The 21,926-nt window shown below is 37.7% G+C and overlaps 2 protein-coding genes across 6 annotated transcripts in view; one reads left to right on the forward strand and one right to left on the reverse strand.

Annotated features, from left to right (window-relative positions):
- The window catches only part of ESCO2 (establishment of sister chromatid cohesion N-acetyltransferase 2), a 30,494-nt gene extending 27,276 nt beyond the window's left edge, over positions 1 to 3,218 (forward strand). Inside the window, exon 11 of the mRNA XM_040464597.1 lies at positions 1,573 to 3,218. Coding sequence (XP_040320531.1) covers positions 1,573 to 1,705 — 133 coding nt within the window. The 3' untranslated portion in view covers positions 1,706 to 3,218. The remainder of the gene's footprint in view (positions 1 to 1,572) is intronic.
- A 5,783-nt stretch (positions 3,219 to 9,001) lies between these two features.
- Positions 9,002 to 21,926, reverse strand: part of PBK (PDZ binding kinase) — a 29,533-nt gene continuing 16,608 nt past the window's right edge. For 4 of the 5 annotated variants that reach the window (XM_040464708.1, XM_040464790.1, XM_040464928.1 and 1 more), the window contains exons 4-8: positions 21,406 to 21,548; positions 20,708 to 20,877; positions 18,398 to 18,527; positions 10,706 to 10,885; positions 9,002 to 9,952 (exon numbers count right to left, since the gene is read on the reverse strand). In XM_040464708.1, the coding sequence (XP_040320642.1) occupies positions 9,753 to 9,952; positions 10,706 to 10,885; positions 18,398 to 18,527; positions 20,708 to 20,877; positions 21,406 to 21,548 (823 nt within the window). In that variant the 3' untranslated portion in view covers positions 9,002 to 9,752. The remainder of the gene's footprint in view (positions 9,953 to 10,705; positions 10,886 to 18,397; positions 18,528 to 20,707; positions 20,878 to 21,405; positions 21,549 to 21,926) is intronic. The other variant, XM_040464994.1, reaches the window with a different exon arrangement.

Here is a 21,926-nt window from a genome sequence, read left to right on the forward strand (position 1 = left end):
GCGAGATCTTGACCTGAGCCAAAGTCGGATGCTTAACCAACTGAGCCACGCAGGTGCCCCGAAGTGCCTCTATTTTTTATATTTTATGTTAAATATTTTATACTAAGAGATACAAATTTGGCATGGGAAATACCAGTATCTAACCTAGTTCCACCAGGCAGTAGTCCAATGCTTCTCAAACTTGAAAGTGCATATGAATCACCTGAGGATCTTGTTAAAATGCAGGTGTGATTGAGTAGGTTGGAGTGGGGCCTGAGATTCTGCATTCCTGATATGCTCTCAGGTAGTGATGAGTGTAGATCATACGCTGGGTACTAAGGCAGTAAGTAGGTTATCTATAAGCAGAAGTTTCCCTTAAAGGAAAAATAAAAACACATGCATCTGAGAACGAACACATCTCTTCTCACATCTGTGAGTTGAAATACAGGTAACATAAGTGGCAGCTATCCTGTAGAGGGGCCTTAGGCTTCATTCTCTCTGGTTTATACAGGCAACATATGTTTAAATCCTTACAAAGGTAGAATATCGCCCCTAGTTGTTTTACATAAGAAGCAACAGAGGCTCACCAGGGATTATTAGTACACGTTTACACAGGCTAGTAAAAGGACAGAGTTAGGACTCAAACCCACAGATCTCATGTTCTTTCTATAACTGATGTCACTTTATAAGTGAGACAGTAAGCTCTATTTAATCAAACCAGTATTTTGCTTTAGATTCTAGTAATCAGCCATAAACTTTGTGTGAAATTATATAGTATACCATATACTTAAATCTTAACTTCTAATTGAATCCAATCTTTAATTTTATATTTTTAAAATTTCAAACCTGTGGGGTACCTGGGTGGCTCAGTTGGTTAAGTGTCCAACTTTGGCTCAGGTCATGACCTCACAGTCGATGAGTTCAAAGCCTGTGTTGGGCTCAGTGCTGACTGCTTGGAGCCTGGAGCCTGCTTCGGATTCTGTGTCTCCCTCTCCCTCTGCCCCTCCCCGCTTGTGTTCTGCCTCTCTCTCTCTCTCTCTGTCTCTCTCAAAAATAAATAAAACCTATAAAAAAGTGCAAGAATAGAAAAAGAAGCCCTTGTTTACCTTTGCCCAAATTCATCGTTTTAACATTTACTTTCTTCTTGAATTATTTAAAGGTAAGGTATGTATATTACGCCCCTTTAGTACTTCAGCGTGTATTTCTTAAGTCCAAAGATCCTTCCTCATGTAAGCATACTTGAGTTATCAAATACTGGGTATTTAGTGTTGATGTAATGCTTTCCTCTACTATATGGTCCATATATCAGTTTTGTCGTGTGTCTCCGCGTCCGTCATAGCATTTCTTTTTCCTGTCTAGATCACATTGCATGTAGTTGTCTTAACTCTTTTGTCTTCATCTCCTTTCTTTCTCTTTCTCTCTCCCTATCTCTGACCCTCCCATATACTCTCTCTCTCAAAATAAATAAACCAAAAAAAAAGTGCTTAAAGAGATCAAAATTATATATTTGGACTGCTTTCAAATACGTATGCTAACGTTTAATCAGAATTTTAAATTAGTTCCATTGTTAAATTGTCTTTTCCTCTTTTTTAGGAATTGCTTCATGTTTGGCTGTTTTCTCAAGACTGATGAAATAGCATTTTCTGACCCAACACCAGATGGCAAGTTATTTGCAACCAAATACTGCAACACCCCTAATTTCCTTGTATATAATTTTAATAGTTAAAGCCAGTCTCTACTATAGAACAGTTACTGTGTGGACAATTTCAGACAGCCCCATATCCTATAATAGGAACTATTTAATAGATACCAAAATAAAAATACTAAGACACACATATATACACATAAACCTGTATTAGTTTTATTTCTTATGAATCAAAAAGTGAGGGATAAATTTGTTGAAAAGTATCTGGGGACTCAAAAAAAGGAAAAGTCTTTGGATAATATATACTGACTAGCATTGGAATCCTTAATTATGAAACTTGATAGCTCTAACTGGAAAATGACATGCCTCCTTCATCAAAACATTGACAAAGCAAGGTGGTTTCCACAGAAATGTGACCATTTCTCTCTTATGAAGCACGCTTTTGCACAGGGATTACCTCATGCCCCATCAGAAGCAAATAAAATTTAAAGATAGGCAAATAAGTTCCATGCCCAATCTTTAATGGTAATTCCCAAATTCTGTACACAAAATTTTTAGTTTATAGGTATTGGCTGTAGCAACTGAGTTTCAAAATATTTAGAAAGTGTTTCGAATTTTTAATTTGTAATAGGGCTTTCCCATCTTTATGGTAAATAAAGAATGAGCAAAATTTCCATATCCTTTGATGTAGAACAGAATTCTGTAGCTTAATGTTTTAATCTTTTTGCAAATCATATCAATCAAGACATACTTGTCATCAGATCCAATTAAAATTAACCGTAGTAATTGCACTATTGTCATTTCATTCATTTCAGTGTGAAAATGCTAACTGTACTAATCTTTAGTACACTTGTTACTGGGGATTGATGTCATTAACACAATAGATGCCCATTTCGTTTAGATGATTCATATGGTTACATTTTTAATATTTTTGCATGTTTAAAATACATCTTGTTCTGAGACATCTGGCGAAGGTGGTGACAAAATGAATAGTAATATAACTATTACTATTTTATAGTAATATAACTGAGGTTAGTAAATGAATATATCTAGGCCGGAGAACTCGTGATAACATTATGTAAATACACCTCCATATGCACACATTTTTCTAGTATAATTCTTGGATACTTTCTTTGAAGAGCAAAGAATTACTCATATTGTTTTGATTCTAAAAATCACTTAACTGCTGTCTGGTGGTAAGATGCTAGGGAAGTAGTTTTCCAGGTTATAACTTGGTACAATCTGTTCACGTGCATTCTTTTATTTGCCTGTAAGGTAACATGTTTCCAAAATTTAAAAGCCTGCATTCCAGAAAGAATATGGAAGTGTTAAGATGTAATTTTGCAAACATTTTAATGCTGTTTTCTGCACTGCTGTTTTTGTTTTAAATATTTTATTTAAAAATTTTTATTAACATTATTTTGCTTGCTCAGTGCTTTTGTGATGAATCAATTAAAATTCTTAATATTCTCTATTTTTTTATACAACCAAATGTATTGATTTTCTTTCTGTATTTTTGTGATTATAAAAACAGTACATGCTCCTTGATTCCAAAAACCAATCACTGAAAATATAGCCAACACAAAAACCTGCACACTGGATGTTTATAGCAGCTTTATTCATAATTGCCAAAACTTGGAGGCAACCAAGGTGTCAGCCACAAAAAGGCACATAGGAAACTTAATATTACTGAGTGAAAGAAGCCAATGTGAAAAGGCTGCAGACTGTATGATTCCCACTGTATGATAATCTGGAAAAGACAAAACTGGAGACCATGAGAAGCTCAGGAGTTCGAGGGGAGTGGAGGATAACTAGGTGGGGCACGGGACTTTGAGGGCAGGGAAAGTACTGTGCAGGATACGGTAACGGGTCCATCTCTAACGTTGTCCAAACCCATAGAACGGACAACACCAAGAGTAAAAAACTCGATTTGTCAACGTAGGTTCATCAGTTGCAACAAGTGTCCCTAGTGGTGGGATGTTGGTAGTTGGGGGCCATGCATGTGAGGGGCAAAGGGTTTGTGTGGTAAATCTCTGCTTCCTCTGATTTTGCTGTGAACTTAAAATTGCTCTAAAAAAAAAATTGAAAGCTTCAAAAAACAAAAAAAAACAAACAAACAAGGAAAGCCTGATAAATTATCATAGCCACAGAGACACGACAACTAAATGTAATGCAGTGTCCCGGCACAGAAGGGCAAAATAAATCTGAATCAAGTATACCTTCGTTAGTGTGTCAGTATTGGCTCATTGGTATGTTAATTGTGACAAGTATACTAATGTAAGACGTGGGTTAACAGGGGAGGCTAGGTGTAGGGTATATGGGAATTCTCTTTGCGGTTTTCCTGTAAAGCTAAAATGGACATCTCCATTATCAATGCCTTCGTAATTACTACCCAGGTCAAAAAAGTAAAACACTGCCAGCTGCCCAGAGTCCTCCTCACATTCTCTTTAATCATCATTTTCCCCAAATGTAACTACCCTTTGATGTCTAAAAGTTTCGTCTGGTTTTGAGCTTAATATAAATTGAATATGTTGTCAAGATGCATCCATGTTATTCTGTCTAGTTGACACCCATTTTCATGGTTGTATATTCCATTAGAAGAATATACCATAATTTATTGGGGTGGCTGAGTGGCTCAGTCGGTTGAGCGTCCGACTTCGGCTCAGGTCGTGATCTCTCGGTCCTTGAGTTCGAGCCCCACGTCAGGCTCTGTGCTGACAGCTCAGAGCCTGGAGCCTGCTTCAGGTTTTGTGTCTCCCTCTCCCTCTGCTCCTCCTCCACTCATGCTCTCTCTCAAAAATGAATAAATGTTAAAAAAAATACCATAATTTATACTACTGTTGATAAGCATTGCTACCTTTGCCATTATACGCTACCTTTGTGATAAACTGCGTCCAACGTATGGGTCTCTTTCTGCCTGCTTATTCCCTCTAGCCTCGCTGGTCATCCTTACACCAGTACCACATTGTGTTATCAGATTCCTGAAGTTGGTATTGTAAATTCTTCCACCTTTTTTCTCTCCGGGAGTATTTTGTCTATTCTTGATCCTTTGCATTTGCATGTACAGTTTACAATCGGTTTAAGATCCTCAAGAAGCCATCACCAATTCAAAAAAAAAAAAAATCTGTTGGGATTTTACTGGAATTGCATCACATCTACAGATCCGTTTGGGAGGATTGAATGTAAAAGATATATTTTTCTGGTGTATTTCCCCATTTAGTTTCTCAGCAATTTGGGGTTTTCAGTGTAGTTATGTAATTTTTTAGGATTTACTCTTAAAGCATTTGATACTTTCTTTGAAACCACTGGAAATAAGATTGTTAAAGTTTCATTTGCTGATAAAACACGACAGACTTTTCCATATTGATCTTCGGTTCAGCAGCCTTTCTAAATTTATTTAATTTTAAAGATTCATTTGCAGATTATTTTTGGATTTTCAGTTTGTTGGGTTTTGTTTTTTTTTTTTAAGTTTATTTTGAGAGCTTGCACGCATGTGCGAGCAAGGGGGTGGGGGTGGGGAGAATCCCAAGCAGGCACCACACCCAATGCAGAGCCAGACACGGGGCTTGATCCCAAGAACCGTGAGATCATGACCTGAGCTGAAACCAAGAGTCAGATGCTTAACTGATGTGAGCCAGGCAGGTGCCCCTGGGTTTTCAGTTTTGAAGTAATGTCTCATTTCATTTTTCATGAAAATACCATTTTCATGAAATACCATAGACTGGGTGGCTTAACAATTTAGCTCTCTGGTTGGTTCCCGAGTCAAGTCCAATTTCAAGGCACTGGCAGATCCAGGACCTGGTGAGGGCCTGCTTCCTGCCTTGCTTGCGGTCTCCTTGCTGTATCCTCACATGGCAGCACTCCTCTGTCAGGGATACTAATCCCTCTCCTGAGGGCTCCGCTTTCATAATCACCCCCCAAAGGCGCCCATCCCATCACATTAGGGATTAGGCTTCAGCATGAATTTCAGAGGGACAAACTTTCTAATCCATAGCAACTATAAAATGTTTACCATAGCTCGTTAGATATACACTCTTATGTTAAGGAAGCTCCTCTATTCCTAGGTTTCTAAGAGGCATTTGTTTTTCTAAGAGGCTTTTAAACATTTAACTCTGGATTTTATCAAAATTTTTCTTCTTTGGAGGTAGCTGATTTTTCTTCATTGGATGAATATGGTGATTACATTGTTCTTAAGTCAACCTAGTCTTGCTGAAATAATCTCAACTTGGCCCTGAGGTTTTTATGTTACTGGCTTTGGTTTACTACTATTTTGTTTAGGATTTTCTTCATCTGTTCATGAGAGCGATTGGGTATCTATAGGAGATGCACTGATGTTTCCTTTTTTCATTTATGATGCTTTTTTTTTCTTTTACTCTCTAGATGACTCTTGCTAAGGCTTATTAGGCTTATAAATTTTATTCGTATTTTCAAAAACAACTTTTGGCATTGTTGATCCTATCCATTATAGATTTCTCCATTTTCTATGTTAGGTTTTGTCTTTAAATTTATACTTCTTTCTTTCTTTCTTTTGGGAGGGAGTTTTACTTTTTCTTATATTCTTAGCTCACCAATTTTTCAGGTTTCAATAGCATTTAAGACCATATATCTCGGGGCACCTGGGTGGCTCAGTCAGTTAAGCATCTCTTGATTTCGGCTCAGGTCATGATATGATCCATGTGATCGAGCTCCGCGTCAGGTTCCTTGCTGGCTGTGGAGCCTACTTGGAATTCTCTCTCTGCCTCTCCCTGCTCATGCTGTCTCTCTCAATAAACTTTAAAAACAAAAAAGACCATAAATCTCTATAATCACAATTTCAGCTGTATCCCGCAAGTTTATATATATATATATATATATATATATGTGTGTGTGTGTGTGTATATATATATATATATATTTTTTTTTTTTTTTGCTTTTTTTGAGAGCACATGCACACAGGGCAGAGGGAAAGGGAGAGAGAGAATCCCAAGCAGGCTTTACACCCAGAGCGGATCCAAACTCGGGGCTCAATCTCACAACTGTGAGATCATAACCTGAGACAAAATCAAGAGTCAGACACTAAATGGACTGAGCCACATAGACACCCCTATATATAGTATTTTATTTATAAATCTCTAATTTCAATTAACAAATTGTCGATTAAAGTAGGAACCAGGAGGCAATAAATAATCCTCAACATTTCTTGAGCAGCTACTTATCCCCATTTTCTTTTTCAGAGAGAGAACGCAAGCACAAGCACAAGCAGGGGAGGAACAGACAGGGAGACACAGAATCCAAAGCAGGCTCCAGGCTTCAAGCTGGCAGTGCAGAACCCAACACAGGACTTGAACCCATGAACTGTGAGATCATGACCCGAGCTGAAGTCGGATGCTTAACCGACTGAGCCACCCAGGCGCCCCTGTCTCCATTTTCTAGAGATGCAAATAGGCTCTTGGAGGCCTTACACTGATAGCAAAGGGAGATTTTCTGGGAAGTGAGAAAGCTACTTGGGAGGAGCCTATTTGCTAACTATAATTAATTACAATTAATACAGCAAAAAGATTAGTCCCACTATATCCTCAAACCAGTCACATTACTTTTCTGTGAATGAGGCAAATGGCCAAAAGGAAGGCAACATCTGAAAGAACAAGTTCCAGAATAAGAATAAAAAATTTTCTTACAGTTCGTAGCAAATTTTCTGCAACTCCGTGTTGAGGACTTCAAGGCTGTATTCAGACACAAGATGGAAGGCATGCGGGATCATTTTGCAGTGCCTGCCATCGACAAGCCCGGTCATTGTGCGGTCCTTGGGCATTAGTTTGTTTCCATTTAATATTCCAACTGTAGGAAGTGGACACAAATTTCTCAGGGATAAAAAGTATTGGATTATGTGTTAAAAAGCTGTAATTCAGGAGAATGGACCAAGAGAGACACTGCCTTGTGAGCTTAGCAGACCTATTAAGAATGAAATCACATATAAGTCAAAGTGAGGGTAACTAAATATCAGGGCGCAAAACTGTTCAGATTTTTCTAGAAGTCAGCTCTCAGGTTTTGTTTTTTTTTTTAAGTTTGTTTCTTTGAGAGAGCCGGTGTGAGGTGGGGAGGGTCAGAGAGATTGGGAGAGAGAATCCCAAACAGGCTCCATGCTGTCAGTGCAGAGCCTAACTTGGGACTCGAGCTCATGAACTGAGAGATCATGACTTGAGCCAAAACCAAGAGTTGGCTGCTTAACTGACTGAGCCACCCAGGCACCCTGACAGTAATTATCTTTTAAGTTTATTTATTTTGAGAAAGACAGAGACAGTACAAGTTGGGGAGGGGCAGAGAAAGGGAGAGAAAACCCCAAGCAGGCTCTGCACTGCCAGCACAGAGCCCGATGCAGGGCTCAAACCCATGAAGCCATGAGATCATGACCTGAATTGAAACCAAGAGTTGAACGCTTAACCGACTGAGCCATCCAGGACCCCCCCAAGGGGATTTTTTTAAAAAAAATAAGATTTATTGCCAAATTGGCTAACATACAGTGTGTAAAGTGTGCTCTTGGTTTTTGGGGGTAGATTCCCGCGGTTCATCGCTTACATACAACACCCAGTGCTCATCCCAACAACTGCCCTCCTCAATGCCCATCACCCATTTCCCCCTCTCCCCCACCACCCTCAGTTTGTCCTCTCTATTTAAGAGTCTCTTACGGTTTGCCTCCCTCCCTGCTTGTAACTTTTTTTTTCTTCCCTTCCCTTCCCCCATGGTCTTCTGTTAAGTTCCTTAAGATCCACATGAGTGAAAACATGATCTTTCTCTGACTTATTTCACTTAGCATACCTTTCAGCTCCGTCCATGTTGTTGTTGCAAATGGCAAGATTTCATTCTTTTTGATCACCAAGTAATATTCCATTGTATATATATATGCCACATCTTCTTTATCCATTCATCAGTTGATGGACATTTAGGCTCTTTCCATAATTTGGCTATTGTTGAGAGTGCTGCTATAAACACTGGGGTACAAGTGCCCCTATGCATCAGCACTCCTGTATCTCTTGGGTAAATTCCTAGCTGTGCTATTGCTGGGTCATAGGGTAGATCTATTTGTAATTTTTTGAGGAACCTCCACACTGTTTTCCAGAGCGGCTGCACCAGTTTGCATTCCCACCAACAATGCAAGAGGGTTCCCGTTTCTCCACATCGCTTCCCACAGTCAAGTCTGGGTGTATCACCTGGAGTCACAGGGACAATTCATTAACTAAAAATTCCCAGGTGGCTTCTGTGGCACACAGATGGAAGATGCTGATCCAAATCATCACCTTCATTTCAGATTAACAAATGAGGCCACAAGAGAGAAACAAACCTACCACATTCACTCAACACACCTAATGACACTCAAATTAATGAAATCTAAAACACACCTTCTGGTAACTACAGTCTCCTTTATTCTATATCATTCTATTAGAGTTTTATTATTTTTACACCAGAACTGTGATATGCTTAAGGTATAGATTATTAAACAAAAAATAAAGGGATCTCAATACAGAAAATACATTTAATAAATAAAGCAAAAGCCAAAGATCGGGGGAGACCCAAGAGCACAAAACAAGCCTTAACCAAAAACGTCTGGAAATACCCACGGAGCTAGTCTTTTGAGCCATTTCTCTTGGCTTCCAGTGACCATATTTAATAAGGAGCACATCAGCCCAAAAAGGCCAGCAAAAAGGTTAATGGTTTAAAAGATAAGCAAAAGTAGACTTAAGTTGTACTGCGCAAAGTGCTTTCAACAGATCCATTAAAAATAAAGAATATGTGAGAAACATCAATAAAAGTGATGGTCACTCCAAATCAATGTTAGACATACAGTTTACAGCATTTTATTACTGCTAGGGTTTTAAATCTGTATGTATGTACAAATCCAAATATTTGAGTAGCTAGTTTCTTAAATTTTCTAGAAAACCTACTACAATCTCAAATGCTTATCATCATAAGCATGTTAAGAAATATTGTAACTCTTCAAGTGTTAACTAGGTGCTACGGTCCTAAGACAGGCCACTTCCAAAAAGTCTAATAACTATGGATTATCACAGTAACTATATAATGTATTACAGTAAACAGAACAGTTATACACATGAGCCATCTGGAAAGCTCAGCAGTCATGAATATGAGGTGATCACTGGACATCCATTTCCAAAGCTTCCACGATGTGTGCGGCAGAAGGGCGATCCTTAGGGTCTTCATTAGTGCAAACAGAGAAGAGTTCAATTACTTTCTGGTACGTTTCATCCAGCTCTTCCATATTAACGGGTGGCCTTGTCCCCAAAGCTGCATAGTAGGCTTCATCATCAAAGTCACTTTCATCAAAAGTTTTATCTGCTCGTGAAGGCGTTGGAGATTGAAACAAACAAAATAACTTTTAAGTCAGGAAAAGCTTAGCAACTGCTCAAACTCACCCTCCCGAAACAAGAACTCCTCGTCCACTATGTTTTCGGTATGCACAGGCCATCTCTTCAATTATCCTGCCGTGGTGAAGATTAGATACTGTCACGGTTTATAGGTTACAACCCCCCACCCTCTTATTGTGATAGCTTTCCAATCTTTTCCTTAGACTGTAGTGGCAGGATTCTCACACAGAGTCGTGACACAGAGGCTTTTGTTTCCAGGAATCAACTTTATTCGTGCTGGCACGGCTCAGTGGCGCTCGTACCCGAACACACAAACATGCAGTCTGATTAAGTGGTCTCATGTTACAAGGTCATGAGGGATGTTATCACATATGCATGCAGCCAGGTTGCCTTGAGGTTTTTTGGTTTTGTTTTGTTTTTTATTTCCTTAGGGAGGGGACCCTACCACAAGACAAGAGGAACTTTTAAGGAAACGTTTTGCTCTGTAGGATTTTCTCAATTTATCTCCCTATTATCAATTAACCTACAACTCACTTATATGAGAGTAAACTGAGATAGCACCAAGTTAGTCAGTAGTAATATAATCCACATCTCATGCCACTACCACTAAATCAAACATGTTTTAAATTTCAATGTAATAGATAAAATATAATTTTATAAGCTAATCTTTAGTTCAAACTGAAGAGACTGGGATTTATGTTAAAAAAATATGTGGTTATACCTTCATCATCATCATCATCATCTGGAAGATTAATGTGTGGAATAGATAAAGTCATCATTTCCCACAGAGTCAGGCCAAAGGCAAATATGTCTGCCTTGTCAGTAATAATACCATTCTCTTCCAAAGCTTCCTTGGGTTTCCAAGGCTCGGTGCCAATGTAACAGGCCTCGGGGTCAGTCACTGAAATGAGTACAAGTAAGTCGGTCATAAGGGCAAGCACTAGAAATCACTAAGAAAAGCAAGCAACCCAAAGAAAAATGGGCAAATGATTTAGCAGGTAGTTTTAAAGGTTAAGAAATGCAGACAGTAAACATGAAAATACACTCAATCTCATTAGTAAGAATTACTTTTTCCTTATCAGATTGTTAAATATTAAAAAGCTAGTCAGTTGGCAAGGGTGTAGAGAAATAGCAATTCTCTCAGGAGGGGGCAGGAATACAGAGAGACCGTGGATGTCAAGAGCCCAGACTCCGGAGCCAGACTGCCTTGCCTGGGTTTAAGGACATTTGTGAGTTGTGTGACTGTGAACAGATCAATGCATCTCTGTGCTCCAGCTTCTCCATTTTCAAACCATACTGTCATCAGGCAGAGAGAAGTACCATTTCTCTGCTTCTGTAATTGCTATGTCAGGGGAAAGGATAAGGGTCAAATCACACATTGGCTCTGAAAGCTTCTGCCCAGGAATGACATAGGCCTACTCATATTTCCATTTCCTTCTTCCTTCCCTCCCTTCTTTCCTTTCTCCCTCTCACATTAATAAAGACAGAACAAATGGGAGGAGGGAGAGAGAAAAATGAGAATCTCGCACTCAGGAAACCAAAGAGCCAGTAGACAAGCACTCATTAATTCATTCATTCAACATTCTGGTGGGGAGGCGTACATCTAATAAGTACACTCTGAAGACAGAGTGAGAACGAAGAAGCCAGACTGGGGCAGCACCCAGCATCGGGTGGCAAGGACAAAAGATGTCTCTATGAGAGCCTTTTCACTTACACCAGCTTTTGGACAGTACACATTGGAAGGCAGTCATGTCCAGTATAAGCTCCCTGAAGGTTTTCCCCCATCCCACCTTGTACCTAAGAGGCACCTAATAGAATGCCCGACTAGGTAAGAGTCTAGACATGGTCGACAAGGGCAGTGAGTCTGGTGGTAAGGTTAAGGAGTCAGTCATACCTCATTCTATGTTGGTCAAATTCCTACAGGGATGGACCACACCAAATAGCTTTCTAGAGCTCAGGATCTAATACATCAGCTCCAATTGGAGATGCCAGCCAAGTGCATTTCCTATATATCCGCGGATATTTGCCCAAGCGTGAGATTAGAATTTAAACATAATGAAAGTGGTTCCCCCACATATGTTACTGATCAAGACTGCTTCTCTGTGAAGATGGATTGTTCTGACAAAAGTCTGGTGTGATAATCAACTGATGGTTGACTCATTCCTTTTTGTCAATACAGAAACAATGGTATTTTATTGCCCTTTGCTACATTCAAAAAGGATAAGCAGACATTACCTTAGTTCTCATGGTCATTATGCCAAACTGAAAAATAATTAAACTGGAGCTTCTCCTCATTCTTCAATTCTTAGCTGAAACATTATTTATTTAGGAAGGCCTTTCTCAACATCTAGGCTGTGTTAAGTGGCACTGTTGTGTTTATATAATCCCTTCTATCATAATAGTCATCATAATAGTCATTCAAGAGCAGCTTGCTGTCCTAGATTATGAACAGTAAAAGGGTTAAGAACTGAAAAAAACAGAAGAGGAAGGAGAACGTCCAAGTATATTCTACAGGGTGCCTGGGTCGCTCAGTCAGTTGAGCATCCAACTTTGGCTCAAGTCATGATCTCGCAGTTCGTGAGTTCAAGCCCCATGTCGGGCTCTGTGCTAACAGCTTAGAGCCTGAAGTCTGCTTCAAGTTCTGTTTCTTCCTCTCTCTGCCCCTCCCTCGCTCATGTTCTATCTCTCTCTCTCTCAAAAATAAACATTAAAAAAAAAAAATTCAAATGTATTCTACAAGGTCAGCATTGCACTGATACCAAAACTAGATAAAGACACTACAAAAACAAAAAACAAAAACAAAAAAACCCAATAAAACTACCAGCCAATATCCCTGATGAACATATATGTAAAAATCCTCAATAAAATATTGGCAAACTGCATACAATGGTATAATTAAAGGATCCTTCACCATAATCAATGGATTTTATTCCAGGGATGCAAAGATGGTTTAAGATTGATAAATCAATCAACGTGATTAACCATACCAACAAAACAAAGGATAAAAATCATATGATCATCTTGAGGCACCTGGGTTGCTCAGTCAGTTAAAAGTGTCTGATTCTCCATTTTGGCTCAGGTCGTGATCTCACAGTCCGTGAGATCAGATCAAGCCTTGTGTTGGGTTCTGAGCTGACAGCACAAAGCCTGTTTGGGATTCTTTCTCTCCTTTTTTCTCTGCCCCTCCCCTATTTGCATATGTGTGCTCTCTCTCTCTCAAAATAAATAAACTTAAAAAAAAATCATATGATCATCTCAAAAGACGCAGAAAAGGCTTTTGACAAAATCTGACATCTGTTCATGATGAAAATTCATAAAACAAAGTGGGTTTAGAGGAAATATACCTCAACATAATAAAGGCCATAAATAGAAAACCACAGCTAACATCAGTCTCAATGATGAAAAACTGAGAACTTTTCCTCTAAGATCAGGAACAATGTAAGGATGTCCACTTGTGCCACTTTTATTCAACTTAGTACTAGAAGTCCAAGCCATTGTAATCAGACAAGAAAAAAAAAAGACATCCAACTTAGGAAGAAGTAAGCTGCAGATGAGAAGATGCTTTGCACAGAAAACCCTAAAGACTCCACCAAAAACCTATTAGAAGTAATAAATGAATACAGTAAAGTTTCAGGATATAAAATTAATATACAGTCTCCCTGCCCCTCCCCAGCTCACTCTCTCTCTCAAAAATAAACATTAAAAAAATTTTTTTTAAAGAAAATCATTTTAAATCATTTTAAAAATCATCATTAAAGACAAACAAAAAGCAGAAACCAGACCTACAAATTCAGAGAACTGATGGTTGCCAGAGGGGAGAGGGATGCGGGGCATGGGCAAAATGAGTGAAAGGGAGATACAGTTTCCAGTTATGGGAAGAATAAGTCATAGGGATGAAAGTTACAGCATAGCATTGTATGGTCACAGATGGTAGCTACACTTGGGAAAGCATAGCGTAATGTATAGGTTTATCATACACCTGAAACTAACATAATATTGTGTGCTAACTATAATTAAATCAAACTATAATCAATTAAAATCAATAAAAAATACATACAAAAATTCTTAAGAAAGGGTAAGGACTGTGTCTATCCTATTTTCCTCTATATTCATAATACCTGGCACAGTGCTTGGCCATACTAAGTATTAACAATATTTGTTAAATAAATAATCTAGAGATAACCACTGTTAAAACTGGGCTTGTCACAGCAACCTTATATTATAGTTGTGAAACATGGGAATATACCACCTATTGAAACACAAAACTTAAAAATAACTTGTAAAGAGGCACCGTGGTGGCTCAGTTGGTTAAGCATCCAACTTCAGCTCAGGTCATGATCTCGCAGTCTGTGAGATCAAACCCTGCGTTGGGCTCTGTGCTGACAGCTCAGAGCCTGGAGCCTGCCTCATATCCTGTGTCTCCCTCTCTGCCTCTCCTCCACTCACAATCTGTCTCTCAAAAATGAGTAAATGTTAAAAAGAAAAAAAAAGAAAAGAAAAAGAAAACTTTTAAAGATTTAGGTGTATTTTTTTCCAAACTTTTCTTAATGTGTACATATTTAAGTGCTATTTTACGATCTGTTCATCTCACTCAATATAGCTGGATATACCATTCCTACAAATATAAACCTGTATCATTTTAATAACATTCTATTGTGTGGTGGTACAATAAATTAAACCACTCCTTACTGGTGGACATTCACCTAAAGTTTTGCATGGTCTATTCTGCTACAATGTATATTTTTATAAGTTAGTACATACACAATTCAGTAAAAAGATTAATTTCTCTCCCAGCACCTGTTATTTTTCAAGTGCTTAGGAGTAAACTTCCTCATAAAGAGAAAGCCTTAGCCCAAGAGAAAAAAGAAGAGAACTGCCTTCTCTTAATGTATGGCTGGTTTAGTAGCTTTAAGAACTGCTATGCTGACTATAAGCATAAATTGATGAAGCGGAGAGTGCCGGTAAAGGAGCTGCGGAGACATTTCCCCCAGGCTTACAAATGTTTTTTTGAGAACGCCAGATCAAGTTTTTAATTAAAAGTATGTATTGAAAATAAATGCCCTCAAATATACACCTTCAAGGAAGCACAAACCCAGGGTTTATGGCTTCACAGGATGGGCTGATGCTGGGCACCAGTGAAGATTTCACGTGTTAGTATTTTTATCAGTATTGTTATCGTTTTCGTTACTGCTGTGTTTTCAACACTGCATGAGTTTTGATTCTTCTGTCTTAACTCTATTTCTTCTACAAGCCTAAGTCTCTTGGTTTTGCAGAAATTAATATATCAGATTACTATAAAAAATGTCTGCAGTGCCCAATTATTTTTTGGAATATGTTCTTGGGAATGAATTACAGGATCAAAGGGCATTTTGAAAGGGGTTTTTTTGTTTTGTTTTGTTTTTGTTTTTTAAATATAGATTTCCAAATTGCCCTCTGAAAAGACTGTACCATTGTAGCAGTTACAGTGCTGTTCATCAAGTAGGTCATACTCTCCCCCATCTGGACACAAAGATGGATGCACTTTTTGGCCTGTCAAGGTTGGATGGAGCCATCTGACTTGTTCTGGTCAGTGAGTTGTGAAAGAAGTGGCTTCTGTCATTTCTAATCTGGGGCATTTAATTGTTAGTGCAAGACTTGTGGAGCAGCACTTTCCAACAGAACTTTCTGTGGTAATAAAAATGTTCCATATCTGCATTGTCCCAATATGGTAGGCACTAACCACAGGCAGCTACTGAGCACTTGAAAAGTGGCTGGGGTGGCTGAGGAAATCAATTTTTAAACTTTTCAAATATTTATTAATTTCAATAACTGTATGTAGCTAGTGGCTACTGTACTGCACAGCTCTGGAGCCTTTTTACCCTCCATATGTACAGTGACGGCAGTGTTCCGTATAGCGGATGTTCTAGCCGCTTAGGTCCTAAAAATGAGAATGAAACATAGCCATAATGGATCTGTAGCTTGAATAAGATGTGATTGCTTTAAGCCACTGAAGTTTTTGAGGGTGTATGCTACCACAGCAAAACTTATCCTAACGTGAATGATACCTGATATGATACTGAATGATAACCTGAATTGCAACTTATACTTAGTGTATGAGAGTACATGTTAAGCTAATTTGGGAGTAAGTCAGCCAAAGACAAATACATGATTTCACTCATGTGTGGAAGTTGAGAAACAAAACAGATGAACATGGGGGAAGGGAAGGAAAAATAAGATAAAGACAGAGAGGAGACAAACCATTAGAGACTCTTAAATACAGAGAACAAACTGAGGGTTGCTGGTGGGGTGTTGGGCGGGCATGGGCTAGATGGGTGATAGGCATTAAGGAGGGCACTTGTTAGGAAGAGTACTGGGTGTTAGATGTAATAATGAATCACTAAATCCTACTCCTGAAAAGAATAACATAACATAAAATGGTTTCTAGTTTTAGTGTCCTTCTTAAGCCCAATTTTAATGAATTATTTACCTGTAATTTTTTTCACTACTCTTTTTTAACATCTTAAAATCTTAATCCTCACATCTTAATCCTACAAGGATTAGACTGAGAATGGAAAACAGCTTTATTTTTTCTAAAATGTCCACACATCATCATTTACTGACTCAACTACTTCTTTCTCAATACTACTAAACGTCAGTGTTATATAATAAATTTGATAATATTTGGGACTACTGGACTCCTTACATTTTTCTGCCTACTTTGGCAGGAATATCACTGCTTTCACTACTGTGGCTTTATAATACTTAACATCACCTCAGGAAAATTCCTATTCATCATTCTTTCACAAAATTTTCCCGGCTATGTTTGAACATGTATCAAGGTTGAACTTCACATGTTTACAAACCATGAACTTTGACATGTTCTAAAATAAAACAGATCATGTTGGGATAATGCAGAATTTATGGATTTATTCATTCACTTCTGCTTTCTGTCTCTAAGGCTTCATTTATGTTTTTACCTGATGTGAATTCAAAACTCAAACTTAGTTTCATAAAGGTTAAATAATGAAAATGTTTTGCTTTTAGTATTGACCATATCGAATAGGTTTTGATTTGATTTTCTAAATACAGTATAGCTGGAATTTGATTTCAGCTAAGAATTATTTACAAATATTTTAAATTCTTGAAAAATGTGGGTGTTTTGTTTCCAATTGTGTCACTAATTTCTAGATTTGCAGCACTGAGGACAATGTAATCTCAGGTTCTCTCTTGTAACTTTATGTGCGTTCAGTTTTAATAAATACTTGGATGTATAGAGATTCACCTTATTATCTACTCAGATATTCTACATCTTAGTTTTGTCTATTTGACCTACTAAGGATTGAGAAAATTATGCCAAAAATATCTTACTTGCATCCTGTTTCATAATTTCTCCTTTATTTTCGAAAGTTTCAACTTGGTAGCAGTTATATAGCCTAAAGGCTCATAACAGTCCTATCTTTATGAATGAATACAGACATCTTTATAAAGTCACTCTATTCATCTTGGCTTTTTTCTTCACTTAACTCGCTGATTTTTACTAGAAATTAAAGTGTACAAAAGTTCTGGGGCACCTGGGTGGCTCAGTTGGTTGAGCGTCTGACTTCAGCTCAGGTCATATCTCACGGTTTTTGAGTTCGAGCCCTCATCGGGCTCTGTGCTGATGGCTCGGAATCTGGAGCCTGCTTCAGATTCCTTGTCTCCCTCTTTCTCTGCCTCTACCCTGCTCGTGCTCTCTCGAAAATAAATAAACATAAAAAAAAAAAAAAAGCGTACAAAAGTTCTAAACAGCATTCATTAACCTTCATTTTACCACATATTCATATGAAGAAGCACATTTAAATGTTATTTATTAAATAACATGTTTAAAGCAGGGACCTTCTTTATGATGCTGGCTCTTGGTTCTTACCAAGATCTTAAATTCACTGAGAATGGTCAGTATTTATATCAGAGAAGAAGGAGTCGAGAATGGTCAGTATTTACATCAGAGAAGGAGTCGGGGCAGGCCAAAGGGCAAGCAGCAGAAGATCTAGCTTTATTAGCACCCCTCTCTCCTACTTCCACCCATTTCTTCTTCTAACAGTTTCCCCAATCTTATCATTATGCGAAACTAAATGAGTTCCTTTATAAAACCTTATTAAAACTGTTTTCTACTCCCAGATATTTTACCACATAAAAATCCCAAGCCAGGTTAGAAATAGTTCCTAAAGTTATCTTCAGTTAAAGTATATTAATAAAAATGCAATAATTTATATTGGTGTGACAAAGCAGGGGGCTGGAGGCTGGGTGGAAGAGAGACAGGAAAGGAGTGGTACTATTTATTGTATACTTTTTATACATAGTTTTTAATTTTAAGTATATAAACTTATTACCTATTTAAATATGTAAAAATTAGAAACCTAAAAATTGCATAAAAATAAAAAAAAATACTACTTACCAGTCATATTTTCATCCAGTGGTAGAGAGACTCCTACATCACAGATTTTAATTGTTTCAAAATCACCTTTAATTACAACATTTGAGGACTTTATGTCTCCATGAAGCAGTTTCTTTTCTTGGTGTAGATACTAAAACAGTTGAAATTTAATACATCTGAGCAAATATATAAACTGATAAAAATATAGCATAACCTTCAAACAAAAATAACAACTTGAACTCCCTTCCTGAACTGTAGGATTGTATCTGTTCATCATTTCAAACTATCTGAAGTCAGACCAGGGAACATCCTTTGTTACCATAGTCCGCCATACTGACCAGACCTAAAGGAGTCTTTGAAAATCAATGTCCATTTATAGGTAAGCTAACTTTTTTATTTTCAAACTCATCTCATACTTGTCTATTAAAAGAAGACACTGCAGCTTTAAAAATATACCACAATTGGAGCACCTGGGTGGCTCAGTCAGTCATGATCTCATGGTTCGTGAGATTGAGCCCTCCAACAGGCTTTAAGGCGGGGCGGAGAGTCTGCTTGGGATTCTCTCTCTCCCTCTCTCTGCCCCTCCCCTGCTCATGGCTCTCTCTCTCTCTCTCTCTAAGTAATACAAATATATTTTTAAAAATTCACCAAATTTTCCTTGAGGCTAGTCATTTTTAGAAGTAAATTTGGGATCTTCACAATGAGGCACACTTTTCTCAAATGACTGAAGTGATGCAGAACAGATGACTAAGGGCTACACAGAGGTCACAAGCAGAAGAGGAAGCAGAAATGTAATCTAAGACTATATTTTGTTTTACACACCAACTCTTTCTTAGTGTGCTACTCACGCATAATCAAAAATAATCTTGCTACACTGTTATTTGTTCATCAGCATCTGAGCATCTACTCTGTGAGCTGGGTTTGAAAATACTGCAGAGACAATTTTTGGTATGTATCTTGGAACACTTACTGTGCTTAACTTATTATTTTTTTTAAAAGTTTATTTATTTTGAAAGAGAGAGAGCGAGAGAGCACGAGTGAGCTGGGGAGGGGCAGAGAGAGAGAGAGAGAGAGGGACAGAAAGAATCCCAAGCAGGCTCCACACTGTCAGTACAGAGCCCGACATGGGGCTTGATCTCACGATCTGTGAGTTCATGACCTGAGCTGAAATCAAGAGTCAGATGCTTAACCAACTGAGCCACCCAGGTGCCCCAAAACTAATACAGTTATTTTTTTCTTTTATTTATTTTTTAATGAATATAATTTATTGTCAAATTGGCTTACATACTAACTCTTAACATGCGACTTTGATATCAGTATCAATCATGATCCACTTTTGAGTCATTCAACGGTGTTTTAGAACCAGCATTACTTCTTTTTTTTTTTTTTTAATTTTTTTTTTTTCAACGTTTATTTATTTTTGGGACAGAGAGAGACAGAGCATGAACGGGGGAGGGGCAGAGAGAGAGGGAGACACAGAATCGGAAACAGGCTCCAGGCTCTGAGCCATCAGCCCAGAGCCCGATGCGGGGCTCGAACTCACGGACTGCGAGATCGTGACCTGGCTGAAGTCGGACGCTTAACCGACTGCGCCACCCAGGCGCCCCAAAACCAGCATTACTTCTGTTTGGTTATTAGGATAAAGAATTCTTTTCCCAGGGTGCCTGGGTGGTTCAGTTGGTTAAGTGTCCAACTCTTGATCTCGCTCAGGTCATGATCTCACCATTTGTGAGTTCAAGCCCCAAGTCAGGCTCCTCACTGACAGCATGGGGCCTACTCTGGATTCTGTCTTCCCCTCTCTCTGCTCCTCCCCTGCTCTCTCTTGCACTCACTCTCTAAAAATATATAAATAAACTTTAAAACAAAAGTTTTCCTTCTTTACACAGTATCTATCAAAAGTCACAACAATTTATTTGCATAACAAATAAATGAGAGAGCTTTTTTCATTTAACCCACACATGTAAACTGATGTTCAAAACTTAACATCCCACAAAACAATCTTAAGAGGTTTATTTACATGAAAGAAGGGTTAGGCTGCACCCCCAGGAATAATTACTAAATTTGTGTTAAACTGATTAATCCTTTTAACTACACCTAACACATGATCTCTATAAACAAAACTACCTGGGTTGGGTTATTTCAGGCTACATAAAGGCTTCAAACAATACTTTGCTGATCAAAACAAGGAAATAGTGCACTATGCAATAGGAGAGTTTATAAAGACTTTAACTTAAGGCAACTACCTCTTTTGGGGGAAAAAAAAAAATCCCACCTTGTAATTAGGTATATAAAGTCCCATAGAAGTCATTTAAAACATAATGGCATGGTTACCTTTAACCCTTTTGCCATGTTCAAAGCAACTTTTAAAATTATGGCTGCTGGAAAAGGATCTTGGCTGTCTTTATTTCGTTCTTCTATTAAGTCATTTAAAGACTTTTCCCCTCCGTATTCCATAGCAAGACACAGACTACCGTCACTGGCTTCAGTGAAAGCACGATAACCTTAAAGAAAACAGGATATTTTCTTACTAGAATAGGGAAGAACAACTGTATTTATGTTTTTTTACGGTGATCGAAAACGTGTCTGGAGTAACACTGACAAAATACAATGAAACCACTGTTTATGAAACTAATTCAGTAGATATAATTTAAAATGACTTCAGTGCTTGCCAACAGTATTGCAAATTAAAATATTTTTAAATGAAATGCTCTATGCCTTCCTAAATATAATGGTTTCACCAGTCTTAATTATATTAGAAAATAAGGAAATTCTCTAAATAAGATCATTGTATATTCCTGAATTCTTTACAGTGCCAGCATCATAATGACTATATTTATTCCCATGAAATTTTAAATATATATAAACATTACAAATATTACATAATAATTTATATTCTAAAACAGTCACAATAATTTGATTCTTGCCAAACTCCACCATCATCTCCATTTTTATTAGTGAAACTGGTTAAGAGATTATTACACAGTTTCTGAATAAACACACATACTGCTACGAAATAAATTTAAACTTACCTACAATGTTTGGATGATGGAGGTTTTTCAAAATCTTAGCTTCATCTATTAGCCTCTTTTGATACATACTTTGATAATGATCATTACATCTAGGGTTAATCTTTTTCACAGCCCAAGGAGAATGAGACAAACCTCTTGGAGATCTTAAAAAAATAATCAAAAATTATATAGAAAGAATAAGAACCACAATGTATTTCAAATGACTAGGAAGAACTTACACATTTTGAAAAGAGCTCAATAATAATTTGTTTTAAACATTTTCAAAAAATACTTTCAACTATCAACACCTCTGCTCCATATCCTTTTTAAGGAAGATATCTAGCTAATATATCTGTTAATTATAAGAGAAGCCTGACATCTATTGCTGAAAGGGATGGGTTAAAAAGAGACAATTAGAAGGAAAAAGATGGAATGTTATAAATTTTAAACTTCAAAATTACACTATTTTCTAATTTTTCCGTTCCAGCATGTCAGACTACCAACTACTTATCAAACACTTAACTATATGTACCACAGGCAAG

This window comes from Herpailurus yagouaroundi, unplaced genomic scaffold, assembly GCF_014898765.1.
Source record: "Herpailurus yagouaroundi ecotype Mexico unplaced genomic scaffold, PumYag 28, whole genome shotgun sequence".
NCBI classification, from domain to species: domain Eukaryota; kingdom Metazoa; phylum Chordata; class Mammalia; order Carnivora; family Felidae; genus Herpailurus; species Herpailurus yagouaroundi.